Here is a 14369-nt window from a genome sequence, read left to right on the forward strand (position 1 = left end):
GATATATGTGATGTTGTTAATTTCATTGGTGTCCGACATGAATTCCATTTGATTTCCCTGTCAACGGGTACATCACGTTCAAGTCATATTCGAAAATATCCATAGAGACGTCGCGGCTTAAGGTCGTCGATGAACATTTTTCCCTGTCGTTTAACTGCATTAATAAGACTAGACGCGCTCCGCGGGTGGATGTTTTGCCGTGAAATCTCTGCTATAAACTCTACTTAAATCACACACAACTATTGCAATGCAATGTGATAGGACCGATGTCCAATGATCGAGAAATCGATTTTTACCGGCTCACTACATTCATATTATTTACTTAAATTATACTCCTGACAAAAAAACGCACAAAATATTCGTTTTCCAGAAAATTCCCAAGAGAACGAGTGTACACTCTAATATTGAACCGTTTTTCTAAGCCAATGTCTCACTGCTCCGTGACTCTTAGAATGCGTGTGTTTTGCTCGTACTGATTTCGCTCATAAAACGAATTAAAGTCACAACATTCATGTTCGTTGCAGTTAAATGTCTGTGTTATGTGTTTATACTGCGTCGGATTATCCGCATACATTTATGACATATGATTTATGTACAAAGCGGTCCAGAGGCGTTTACGATTCTTGCCGGTCCTGACATGATTACCGGGCACAATGCGCTTCGTATAATTAGAAAGCACCAATGTTTACTGCACCGAACTCAATTATCTGACAGCTTTTTTTTTTTCCGTTAATTGAAACTATCAATAGGGATTTTGGAAAACGAATAAGTTTGCATTTTGATTTTGTGCAACGAAATCTAATCGCTTGTCTCGACTTGCGCGTTTCTCCGCGACGTCATAAACAACTAACATGCAGTGGATTTAAATGAAGTAAAATCGGTACAAGATTATATCGTGTGTGCTGTCGAATAAAAAAAAAACAATGTTTAATCTTTCCAGGCTTAACCTACTTCACTTAACCGTTCGGCCTCGCGGTGTATTGCCTACTATTATTATGATTTCGATGTAATCGCAACACTATTGTTCGCTGTGCGCGCATATAATAATATAAACAACAATTTTAAAAAACGTGTGTGTATAGGTGGGAGTATAGTGTAGTGAATCTGAAAAAATACAAGCAAGAGCAGTGCTCGCTTATAGTATTTTCGGTTGGTTATTATATTTTCTTTATTAGAACAATAGGAAACTGCGAGTAGCGCTCGCAGAATAGAAAGCCAAACATTGAGCGCGAACACATTGCAGTTCGATTCTATGGGCTCATTTTCAATATGCATTATTATGATTACTATTGTTATAGAATCGGTTGTTGTGCGTGTGTATACACATTACCACGTATTGGCAAGGAACAAATAATATTCTTGAAAGAAAATAAAAGCCATTGTTTCAATATGGCGGTGGAAAATTTGTCACGGCTTTTCAAACGCCCTCGGTTAGTCTTCCTTATCTATTTGCTATTCGTTCGGATTAATACTGTCTCATGCTACCCATTAAAATATTCAACAGTCTCGGATCGGTGTATTTGTTTTGCAACCTATTGCACCGATCATCAGCCAGAGGGCTAGCAACACTTATGTCGTCCAAAAATATACGTCTACTTTTTGCGATTACCGTGTCTTGGGCGTTACGAGTCAAACTTAAGATTAGGCCGATACGCGTGTGTGAGGGCGAGGTCGTATAATGCTATCAATATTGTCGGAGTGTTTTGCGCACATACGTGGATCAAATGTTGTTTTGGAAGGCCTAACCTCACTTGTGCGTGAGAAAACGTTTTGTAGTCAGCTTACACCGCGAAAAACCGGAATTTCCGGACACGGAGAGACACACACAACACTCTCCAGCGCATAAGTTGAAATCGCTTATCAATGAGCGTCCTTCACGTTGACGCCCACGAAATATATTATAATACGGCCGGCTTGTAGGGTCACAGCTGTCACAGTGTGACCCCCGAACGCAGCTTTTTGCATAGGTAGATAGCCGGCCCGGATTTCACTCCAACCTTTCTTGGACGCGCTTTTTAATGTCTTCTCCCGTGCCAAAAAATAATTCCATTCGAACGCTGTCGATAAACATCGTGCCCATGAGCCTCCCAAGCACTGTCGATCAGAACCCATTGAAGTTTTAATTACAAGTCTAATCGTCAGAAAACGACGCGTTCAACACGTTACGTATCTTTCGATGCGATCGACCAATACTCATTAAAGATTGTCGTGTAAGTGTGAAACGCGCAGTGCACTGACCTAACTACCACCACACCTTATGAACAATGTCGATTGGTCATAATTAGCGAAATTTCAAAAATGTTGTCATCAACCAACTGCTACACTTTTTTTATTGTCGAACCAATTAAATGGAAGTCATGTCACTCTTATTATGAAAACATTTTGTCATCGTGACTTAAAATATGAAACGTTATGTTCGCCACACTCTCGTTTAAAGCGTTCACTACCGGTGGTAAAAGAATGTTTATTATACACTTGTGAACCTCGTCCGTACACTCGTGACTTACTGAACATGGCAAAATAATAATGAAAAAAAAAATGTATATATAGGAAAAAAACATTAGAAATAATAATTTCTTCTAATTGACGAACAGCCGCTACCGCTTTCTATTTTCCATCTAAGATGTTATTTATAACGCTGGTTCGTCGTGTGCGCACTTTATTTATTATATTATTATATTAGTCGCAGCCACTCGGACGTCATGAAACTTTGATTATTTATTAAGTTATAATTTATTGGGCTTACACTTCCAAGTATCGTCGGCGTGTCTGTCTGCATGTCTCACGTTACGCACCGACAATCTCCATTTAAGGGCCTTTAATATTCCGAAGTTTGATTGTTGCAATTGAACGAACGGATTTCCAACTCGATCATAACTTGCCTCTACATTGTTCGAAAAAGGACCCCGAGGTTCGGTTAAATTTCCAAATACTTGCTAGAAAGCGTGTGCGGTTTGTGGTAAAGCACAGTGCAATTAAAAACACAATACGGTGTAATACACTGACTAGAGGTGTCTGGGAATAATAATTAATACAGTAAAAAAATCAAAAGACACTTTCGTCGATTGTTTCCGTCACTATCGGAGATTATTACACATACGAATTACGTGCGCTGTTACATAAACGAACAACACGGTGTAAAGTATGAGGGAATGTGACCCGCGGCTGTCGATCACGGACGTCACGAGGAAACATACGGACAAAAGGTCTCTCGCACTAAATCCTTGTTAGAAATAGGCAACTGACACGGCCGTACTTAACAGTAGTAAGTGTAGTAGTAGTAGTAGTAGTAGTAGTAGTAGTAGTAGTAGTGTACCGAATAGGAGGTGTCGGACAAGGTGTAGTGGAGCATTCGCGTCTTTCTTGTGGCCCCCGAGTATTACTCGAACCTCCCCCGGGTCTGTTTTCACTTCAGTGTGTATTGGAATATAATTTTTTTTTTTCTTTCTGACCGTGTAGTAATAATTAGCGGCGCCCGTTGTGAACACTGTCCTCCTCTACAAGACAATGATCGCGCTACCGTCGACGGCTAACAATAGGAAAACCAATTTTCGATAGCCGATTGTTGTCGTCGCACTTGTACATACACGTATTATGTATGTATAATGTTATATCGATGACGGTGATGATAATAATAATAATAATAATAATAATACCAACACGGCGGCACGTCTTTACAGCGCCCGGACCATTGGCGCCGCCGGACCACGTCGAATAAATTTCGTTAACGCGCCGCGACGGCTCCTCCTCTGTTGGCTACACAACAGTTAGGCGTAGAGCTTTATAATTGCTACTGAATAACGACAAATACAATAACTCCGGTAGGATAATGAACACGGCTGTGAGTAAAAATAATTAAATTTTAATCCCGTTTGTGGTACCGACAAAACTTTCACGGCGACGCCTAAACTGTTCGGTTCGACTAAATCGTATGTCTGCCACTGTCGACTCGAAGAACTGCCCGCAAGACACGAATGACGTCGTTCCCAATAAGCGATGCCTTCGTCGAGAACTTCTGAAAAACGAATATTTTTCAACTTTGGTGGAACGTTTCGTGCACACGATAAGACTTCCTTAGGAAAACGTCCTTCCGATTACCCTTCTCGTGTCATCGATTGGATCGTTTTCACTGTAACGTATCAATACTCGAAACATGCCGTTAGTTACCTTCGAAAAACACACTGATCGATTACAACAGCGACGTGGTCTTGTACGTTCATCGGAATGATGAACACCTCGAAATTCTCGGCAAGTGTCGTATTACTACAACGGTATTCAAAAGTCAATATCGTGAAATTCAACACGACTAAATAGAAGCCGTACACTGAAACGTTATTTCAAAAATGTCTTAATTTGCTTGTCGTCGATCGTGAAATATTCCCGCGCAAGGATTTTTCACAAGATGCACAACTATAGAATCTATAGTTACACATCTCCTGATACAGTTCAACCGATTGTATCGTATGTGTGTGCTTTTTTAGAAGCAAAATATGATATTCGAAAAGTATTGATTTTTTACGAATATTTCGATCTGATTCTAATCTAGACGCGGCGCTCCGTATGAATCTTTAAAAAACAACGTTAATCGTCCTCGTTTCGTGTGTTTTTACGACAGGATTTTTGTTTTACTTGTAATTATATTGTCTTGGTAGGATTGCCAATTAACAAAAAAAACGGCGTTGTCCGAGTGAAAGCGAATTTCTAGTAAATTGTTTTTGACAAAACGCGCGCTCAATGTGTTTTTTTTTTTTGGCAATGAAGTTCTCAGTGTAACCCGTTCCGGGAACTCGGCGAGCTTAATAAAAATTAACAAATAATTACATGACGTTCTTAAACGATACAGAGAAAATGTTTACACGGACATACACAATTATGTTTGAAATTCTCCCGACATCCGCGTACGGCCTTCAATTTTTTAATGGAAAAATTTTAATTGCGCTACGGAAACTGTTTGAATATCTGTTAAACCCTAATACAAATAATTGATTAACGTATTCTCGTTGACTAATAATTATTTCTAATAACTTTCAGGCGAAGCCATTCATTTGGCCCGTGACTTTGGATACGTTTGCGAGACGGAATTTCCGGCTAGACAAGTGGCCGAATACCTGAGCAGACCGCATACCAGCGACCCGACCGAGTCGTACAGGAGAAAAGAGCTTATACACGCCACAAAGTAAGCGGCCACGTCGACGTAAAATTTCTTATTGTTATTATCATTTTTTCTTTTCTTATCAAATTAGACAAGTGACCAAAGAGCTGATGGATCTGTTGAACCAAGACCGTTCACCGCTGTGCAACACCAGGCCCCAGCACATCTTGGACCCGATCATCCAGCGCCCGCTGACGCACTTTTCGCTCATATCGCACGGATTCGGTAGCCCAGCCATAGTGGCCGCCCTTACTGCCATACAGGTAAGCCAACACTCGGTCGACCGTCGGCTGTGATTTTGCTCTGGTCACGTGGACAGTCTGATGTTAATCACTCGTTTAAATGCGTTTCAGAATTTCCTGTCGGAGTCGTTAAAACATCTAGACAAAGTCTATCCGTCCGGCAACAGCTTGTCGTCGCAGCAAAATAATATGCAAGATCAAAAGCCAAAAGACCTAGTAGGGTTGGAGTTGAAAAAATGAGCCTGGTCTAGGCGGGCCCATGAACCTGCCGCCGGCAACGAACACAGTGCTCAGCGTTCGTCGCCGTACGCCTGTCAGTAACGGTCATGGCCGTCACCGATTGGCTCTTCGCCGCTACACACTTTAGCTGTATTATCTCATCGACACGGACAGCGTTACTGTAATTATCATATTACAAATTGTTTGGTTCTTACTTAGTGTTTTTACACTGTCGTTTTCGATGACAACTTATTTTATTGTTTAAATGGTACACGTATCATTCTGTTTTGTGTACATAAAAAATAGATTAATTTTTATTGTAAATAATCATTTTTTCCGACAATCGCTTGTGTGCTATGCTTATGCACGACTAGCACTATCATTCAATAGATCGTTAATACAAATGGAACAAATGTTTTGTTTTTTCTATGTACCCAAATCATAATTAAAAATGATTTCCCGCCTTTATGTGCCATTCTAGTTATGTCAATGTCATGCAATATTTGAAAATAATTAGAGTTACTTAAAAATACAATCATTAGCTACAATATTTTTTTATCGTGTTCCTTTGTCTAAAATTTTACAAGTATTTGTTGTTTTTTATTAAATTTTTCATTCCGTTTAAGTAGTTCACAGATTTGAACCAAAATTATTTAATCGTTTTTAAATAACTTTTTTAAGGCATGTTCAACATGGTTGAATTTTAACGCTAACCATTTATTCTGAATGTGTGTATAGATTCATAATCAAAATCGAAATGTAAAAACAAATTTGATCTAGTTCATAAATTCACTTATAATAATAAGTAATTATGTATATTTGTAATCGTCTTGCCATAATTTAAAACAAATGATCTTCGTCTTTATTTTTGTAATTATTTTAATAATTAGTGTTGCGCTGATAGTACTATAGCATTATCAGTGTAATAATTTATGTTATTATAGGATTTATTGCTATTTTTTATTTGTACATAATAATGTTTACCAGAGCCAAATCATATATTTTTTTGTCGTTTAAATTTCTTTTTGATGCTTACGTCAATTTTTTTTTTTGTTTTTATTTTAAACATAATGTGATATAGTTTTGAATTTGTATACCCCAAACGTAATACATAATTATTATAACGTAAATAATGTACAGCTATTATTATATTATTCATAAATTATTATATATAAAAACATACTTAACATAATATTATACACTGTAAATAATAATTAGAAAATATGTATCATTAAAACANTTTTTTTTTTATGTCTGTTGCCACTTTTTCTCAGCTCTCACTGGACCGATTTCTTTCAAAAATACATCAAAAGATCACAAATCGTATCTAGTTGAAGACATTACTCTTAAAAATTGAAAAAATTTCCCTCGTTCACCGCAAATGGGGGAAATATCCAAAAAAACTACAAACTTAAAAATTAGTAAATTTTGTCATTTTTTTCACTTTTTTTTCTTAAAACTTTCATAACTTTTTCAAAAATAAACAAATCAACATAATTTTTNTTTTCTTAAAACTTCCATAACTTTTTCAAAAATAAACAAATCAACATAATTTTTTTTTATACTAAAACCTTAGATATTTCCCTTTCATTTGATATAATTTTTTTGAAAATCTAACACTTAACTCATTGCTCATTGGGGGAGATTTAAAACGGCAACTTTTTTACAAAAACTAACTTTTTCAACTTAATTTTTGAAAATGTTCCGGAAATACTGCGTCCTTTAAACATATATCAAATTAAAGCTTATTTTGTGTACTATATAAAAAAAAAAAATTTGTCCCGACGATCTATCTTCTATGCGCAAATGGCTACCATATTCAAAAATATGCTATTTTAACAAATTTTTTTTTTTTTAATTAAACACTATCTACAGATTTGCATTGAAGCGTTTTTTATGATAGTGATTTTAATCACTGTCAGATATCATCTATACTGGACCCAAGTATGCCACGACCCCACTGTGCTGGGTTTTTTTTTATTGTTTGTTTTTAATAATAAAAATAAATTAATATTTTTAATTTGAAGTATATCTTGTAAATATATAGAACAGTGCGAACTGCCCCCCCCCACTCGTTTTACATAACTACTTTATATTTTTTAATGCTTTCAACTCGTCCAAAAATTATTTTGGACCAAGTAAAATGTTTAATAAGAAAAGCTTCAAAAACGGCTATTTTGAAATTATGAAATAAATAAATAAAAATTGAATTTTTTACTTTTATTTTTAAAAACAAATGATAGAAAATATGATTTTAGTATAATTAAACTTTTAATTTAGTATAACAGATGTTGTAAGATTTGTCAGAACATCGTGAACCACTCTGTACACTATGTAATGTTTCAAAAACTTAGTACAAATAAATGGAAAAATAAACTTCACAATTTGGACATTCGTATTAGCGACAGAAGAAATCTAAAATTTCAGTACCAGAAATTCAAGAGGATCACTTACAAGTAACAACACAAGTCTGATTAAAATCTTCTAGAACAGTTTTGGCGTCTACTTCGCTGACGAGACGCCGGACGTTGTTTCGCGACACCAGAACATATTTGTTGTACACAACTAGCCATGTAAAATTAGCGTAATAATCTTTTTCGAGAACATTCGCGGCACTGTTTTTGAGAATTTATAGACCAATTAAAAGAAGACATTATTTTTTATTTGTTTTTAGTATATTTTATATTTTTGCAAAATGGACTCGAATCCCAAATTTAGCTACGAATTAATAATTATAATTGAATTAGATAATTCCATCGAACGAACTTGATNATTAAAAGAAGACATTATTTTTTATTTGTTTTTAGTATATTTTATATTTTCGCAAAATGGACTCGAATCCCAAATTTAGCTACGAATTAATAATTATAATTGAATTAGATAATTCCATCGAACGAACTTGATAAAAATTGACAAATTATCCAATTTTATGTTTTCGAATTAACAAATTCTTTAGAGTTTTACTTAGAAATAACCAAATTTATAATTTAAGTCCAATTTACAGTAGTTATATAAAATTTTTTTTGACTGGGTATTTTTTCATTTCATTTACAATAAAGAATTTTTGGAGGGTCATTAATTTTAGTATTTGAATAACAAATTAAGTATAAAAAGCCATTGAAATACAGAAAAGCCCCAGAAATTAAAAAACGATAAAAATATGAAAAAAACATTAAGGAGCTATAGAAATGCACATAAATTGAGAAACCATACAACTATTTTTTATTTGAATGATTTTAGAGAAAGATTGATAATTTTGTTATCATGTCACCAAGTAAAAAGTAATTATTTTTCAATTATACATTTAATAAATATTTATTTTTTCAAATAATTTTCAATTTTGATTAAATATATTAAATTATTTAGTTCCAGTTTTTTTTTTTAATTTATTTTCCCGTAATAATCTACAGAGGAATATTCTCACGAAGTCCTAGTACGGCGCATGGATACTTAAAACTATATAGCGGCCTAAAATATAATTTGTGTAAATTCGTTGCTTGTCATTACGATTATCTAATGGTAGATAGCCGTTATAGTAGTAGATCTACCAGTAGAATAGAACTGTACGCACGTGTACTTGTATGAAATGTTAATCTCGCACATTTTTACATGAGCGGCAAGTCCAACACCACCTTGCAGTTATCATTCGTTAATGGGCTACTATAGTCCCACTAACGACAAATCGTTGCAGTTGCGTTCAAATTTTTATATCAGTGTGCCTAATGGTGGTGGGCTAGAACGTAGGTGTTCCATGCAATGCAGTGTAGTGACTGTTCTCCCAGTAGTCTTGTCGCATCACGTGACACTATACGTAAAAACATCACGGCTACAAGGAACCGCTGCACGGCATCTCCACGCACCATAATATTTATACATCGATTGTCATACATTCCTGGTACTAAATTTAGATATTTGTAAAAATACACTACGGTTTAAAACACGGACGCTGTTCTAAAATCGTGTCAATCGCATTATCTCATGAGTTCCTGGTACTAAATTTTAATCTACGAGTGTTCTATGAAATTATACGCAAGTATAATTTCGATTTTTAGCAGATTTCTTATACGAGGACGTGACCACGTAAAATTTCAGGTTGAATCCCATCGCGATATGAACAAATGACGTGCNAATCCCATCGCGATATGAACAAATGACGTGCCTAACATACAATTTTCAAAGCATAGTAAAAATGTTCATTATGGTATTACCCTCTTCGCTAAAAAAATCCTAAGCATGCCACTTGATGAAATGTACAGAATGTCACAGATCTAATTGATCTTATTTATCATTTCGTTTCAACATTTTTTATTATTTTTATAAACGCGTATGGAATATACGAACACCAGTATGGACTGCACCTACCCTCACAACATGCCCATTCTATTTATTTATGTATTCTTAAACTAGGGTCATCCATCTAATTATGAATGCAAAAAACGACAAGTATTGATTTATCCTGACTACTATGAGTTGTATTGGATATATGATTTAGTGAAACAATTAATCTACTAATAAGTTAAAACTGTGATTGGGTAATTTCATTAAAAACCAAAAGTAGTAGTTAAGCACAATAAATAAAACATCATAATAAAGATTAAAATTTTTTAATAAATATAGTTTTTATAACACTGTAATATATAATATAAATACTATTAATTTTACTAGTTATTAAATAAGAAAGTATAAAATTGCTTCTACAATATATAAAACTATTTTTTTTTCCATCAAGTTTAATGAATGACAAAAAATAACTCAATTACATATTAATACAGGTTTCTTCACAATGTAAGTCTATAGTAAAAAAAAATGAATTATACACATTTAATTAAAAAGGCCAGTGCCTAATAAAATAAGAAAAATATTATATTACTCTTTACTATTGAATAAAAATGTTTTCTTCTCAGAGTTTGTCATTCAGAAGGTAGCTCCTACACAAACAAAAGACAACTTTTTGTTATAGCTATCAAAATAAAAAAAATTGAATGTTATAACAAAATTAACAAATAACAATAAAATATATATATATATATATTAACTGTGAAAAATAATATCACCATCTAAAGATAAAATGGTCCTTATTAAAGTTTGATGGTTTAAAAATAGATGTTAGAGTATACTTAGTTTTGAAATTTGTAGCAAATTGTAATGTATCAATAGTAGATATAATGTCATATCTAATAAGAAATTTCAAGTTTATTTCTTGAATGTCACAAAAAAAAAAAAAATGAATTGTAAATCAAATACAGAAACTATCTAAAAAAAAGGATCAATTATAAATTTTAATGTCTCTTTATGTTAATGAAATATAGTATTTTTTTCTTCTGATAAATGGTTTTAGATTGTGAATTTAATCATTAATGTTTTTGATTATACATAAGATTAAAATTGATTATTAACTGATTTTAACAAGAGAAAATTTATTTTTAATATTGACAAATGCCAGATATTATTTTACTTAATTGTTTCTATTCATTTTAAGATTAATTGATTTGTATATTTAAACAGAAAGTATAAGCACAATGTACAATATTTGTTTTATAAGATAAAACTTTTTTGTTTAATAAAAAAGTAAAAAAAAATCTTTGAAAATATTGCAAGGTGTTATTAATATAATTAAATTGACATAGGATATGTTGAATCATAATAATTTCAATCTGATATATTATTGAATTAGGTTTTATATTTTGGTCATAACTATGCATAATAAAAGAATCAAACAATTTTAATACTTTATATTTTAAACAAGAGAATGATCTCTCAAATTCTAGTTTCTTCTTTATCATCATGTAAATTCAATTAATGATTTAGGTTTTTCTGTCCAGCAACCCAAATTCTTTTTAGCTTCCATCCATTTTGAATTGTAATTTAATGCTTCTGATTTCACTTTACCATACGTTATGCCATTATCAGTTTTTTTTAAAGATTTAAAAATGTCAAATAAAGACTTTTTACAAACTAATGGCATATTACTTTTTTTATTCATTGTCTTTTTTGTTACACCTTGTTTATGACCATCCACTAACACTTCGTAATAACTATAAAAAAAATTGTATATTGATCATAAAATATATATAACATTTATTAAATTTATTACTTGTTAAAAAAAGCTATTTGAATGACATAAATTAATGAACAAAAATTTTTATACTTGTTTTAAATGTAGTTTGATTTAGTACAAAATTATGTTTTTATCATATAACACAATTTGTACCTTGAAGGTAAAGAAACCATTTACATAGAGTTAGTCCCTTGTCATTTTTCATTCTGTGTATAGGACACTATTACTTCTAGAAATAATGTTCACTAATAGTAATAGTACAGTTATCATAAATAGCAAAAGTAAAACGACATAAAATCAATGCTTATCTACTTTGATGAAAGTATAACAGCTTTCATGTGATCTTTTGACATGTTATTCTTATGAAGAAGGGATGTAATTTTTTTTTAATAAATGGAAAATAAATTTAAAAATAAATAGATAAATAAAGAAAAAAGTAAAGGCAGCAAACGTAAGTATTTTTTTAACAAGTAGTTAAATGTTTAAACTATTTAACAGTTTTACATATTTATTTTGAGTTTTCTTCAAATGAATGAAGAATTACTCAAAATTATATTTTGGCACATATTACATTATTGATTTCAAGCCTTCATTAACTCACAGTATAAATAATAACCTGTTTTCAATCTCATTAGTTATCCTCCAAATTATACTTAGAGGACATGCTTTACTGTTTAAATTACTACTATGTTTGGAATATTGAAAATTCAAGCTTGACTGAAGTAAAGTGGGACATTTTTCTTTAGGTATGTTCAGTCTTCCAACCACAGCTCTATATAGTGCATTATATGAATATGGACACTGACCGCTAATAGTAATTGATGACAAATAAATTGGTTCTATAAGTAATGACAACATAGCACCCTAAATATATATATATATTTTTTTTATATATTAGTGTTCTTTTTTCCATGAAATATAAATAATAAATTTAATTTAACCTGAAGTCCAACGTAATTCCACCTTAAAATTTTGTCACTACAAGATACTGAAAGTGTAGGATCACCGCGTCCTGGCTTAGTTCGTACAGCAGAAATTGTGTGGTAAGCAATCCCAGGATATTTAAGGTCTTGTTTAGTTTCCTGGACTAAACATTTAGCCCCAGTACGATAAATATCATTTAATTTTTGTTTTTTTATACAAGGCTCACAATTAGTTTCAGAAAAATCATTTTTAAAATGATCATCTTTAAGAAAAATTGAAGCATCACCACAAGGAGTATGACTAGAGAATAGATGAAATTTAATACCAGGCTTTAAAATTAAACGTGAATTTATTGAATCAACCTCAAAAATTGAAGAATTGCCAGTATAAGATGATTTTATTTCACCAAGTAAATAATGAATAAGAGCTCGTCGACATAGTACCTTAAATTAAAAATTTGTTCAGAATTATCATTAATGAATAAATAAGAGAAGATACCTCTGCATGACTATCATTCAATACTAATCCATTACTTGTGAGTTTATTTTTTCCAATACATTTAGTACCGGTGGCTAAACTAACAACTTTCAGGTTATTTTCATTTACAGACTGGACAATTCCAGACAACAATGTCCATTCTTTACCTTCTATCGGCTTTCCCTTAGAAGGTAATGCGAAATACTTGTCAAAACAGAGTTGGGTTAATTTATTGGCAAATTCTTCATTTAAAATAAGTGGCATGTTAATAAATATTTTAAAGTAATTTATTATAATTTAATTTAACACGTAAAAACGTTTATATTTAAAAAAATATAAACAATTATCGTTTCAAATCAAAGTTTACTATTTCAAAATATAAAATGACAACGAAGTCTTTAACTCAATAAGAATTATCACGAGTATGAAGTTAGTTGTGATATTTCACAATCCTTATCATAGGATAAAAAAAAATCATTATCACCTGCTACTCAAAATATGAACAATTATTCACATAGTAATTTGAACCTATTATCTACAGAGTTATCTCAATGGATTTATGAAAAACTTAATATACAAGAAGACATAAACGAAATATATATTGCTACATCAGAAATTTTATGGTATTTATTACACAAATTGATGACAAATAATGATATTAGTTTCTTAATAACTTAATGTGGATCTTCGCATATATGTTTTTCAGTGAAAGACAAAAGTTGTGGGATACTTCTAGAGATATACTAAATCAAATTGGTTTAGAAAACTGTAACCGAAAATACCAAACAAGCTTTGATTACTTAGCTACTATACGATCAATGGGTCGAATAAACCAAGGAAATCAGCCCTCTGGTAATTTAAGACAATCCCGTGCATTTCCTTATTTGAAGCGTATTAATATTGATGTTGACGATGATAAATTAAAACAACTATGTGATTCACTCTGTATAAATAATAAAGATAATAAATCTAATGAAGTGTTAGATCAGTTTTAATGTCTTCATTTGCATATATGAGTAAAATTTTACCAAATTGTATAAGTTAATTTAATATTGTAAATTATTAATATTTTATTTGTATTTTTTAAATAAACGTACGTACCACTTCCAGACATATGTTTACATACTTGAATTGCTATTTGTTTTTATAAGATAACTGATACAATTATTCAGTTGTGTGTGAATTATATTAAAAGTATTCTAAATTTGTGTCAATACATTAAAGGGAGTAAAATCACTAATATACACCACCTCTACAATACCATAAATATTACTGTTATAAAGATCATTATAACTCA

At 32.0% G+C, this 14369-nt stretch overlaps 3 protein-coding genes across 16 annotated transcripts in view; 2 read left to right on the forward strand and 1 right to left on the reverse strand.

The window, feature by feature from the left end:
• The window catches only part of LOC126901907 (transcription factor AP-2-epsilon), a 95165-nt gene extending 88352 nt beyond the window's left edge, over nt 1–6813 (forward strand). For all 5 annotated transcript variants that reach the window (XM_050678851.1, XM_050678857.1, XM_050678843.1 and 2 more), the window contains 3 exons: nt 5032–5176; nt 5244–5415; nt 5506–6813. In XM_050678851.1, coding sequence (XP_050534808.1) covers nt 5032–5176; nt 5244–5415; nt 5506–5634 — 446 coding nt within the window. In that variant the 3' untranslated portion in view covers nt 5635–6813. The remainder of the gene's footprint in view (nt 1–5031; nt 5177–5243; nt 5416–5505) is intronic.
• Nucleotides 6814–10246: 3433 nt separating this feature from the next.
• Nucleotides 10247–13485, reverse strand: LOC126895124 (tRNA-specific adenosine deaminase 1). Of its 10 annotated transcripts, none has more exons than XM_050666638.1 (7): nt 13094–13485; nt 12921–13038; nt 12613–12857; nt 12273–12535; nt 11343–11648; nt 10484–10541; nt 10247–10404 (listed from the first exon to the last, which is right to left on the reverse strand). In XM_050666638.1, the coding sequence occupies exons 1-5, from the start codon at nt 13334–13336 to the stop codon at nt 11396–11398; spliced, it is 1122 nt and encodes a 373-aa protein (XP_050522595.1). In that variant the 5' UTR covers nt 13337–13485; the 3' UTR covers nt 10247–10404; nt 10484–10541; nt 11343–11395. The 10 variants fall into 10 exon arrangements, with proteins under 10 accessions (XP_050522595.1, XP_050522597.1, XP_050522596.1 ...); XM_050666640.1 differs by having other exon boundaries at nt 11343–11496; nt 11584–11648; nt 12288–12535; nt 12613–13038; XM_050666639.1 differs by having other exon boundaries at nt 11343–11496; nt 11584–11648; nt 12613–13038.
• A 77-nt stretch (nt 13486–13562) lies between these two features.
• LOC126895125 (uncharacterized) lies at nt 13563–14183 on the forward strand. The gene is made up of 2 exons (XM_050666644.1): nt 13563–13695; nt 13779–14183. Exons 1-2 carry the CDS (start codon nt 13571–13573, stop codon nt 14065–14067), a joined length of 414 nt encoding a protein of 137 aa, XP_050522601.1. The 5' UTR covers nt 13563–13570; the 3' UTR covers nt 14068–14183.
• Nucleotides 14184–14369: the final 186 nt, after the last annotated feature.

This window comes from Daktulosphaira vitifoliae, unplaced genomic scaffold, assembly GCF_025091365.1.
Source record: "Daktulosphaira vitifoliae isolate Bord-2020 unplaced genomic scaffold, ASM2509136v1 Scaffold_1, whole genome shotgun sequence".
NCBI classification, from domain to species: Eukaryota; Metazoa; Arthropoda; class Insecta; order Hemiptera; family Phylloxeridae; genus Daktulosphaira; species Daktulosphaira vitifoliae.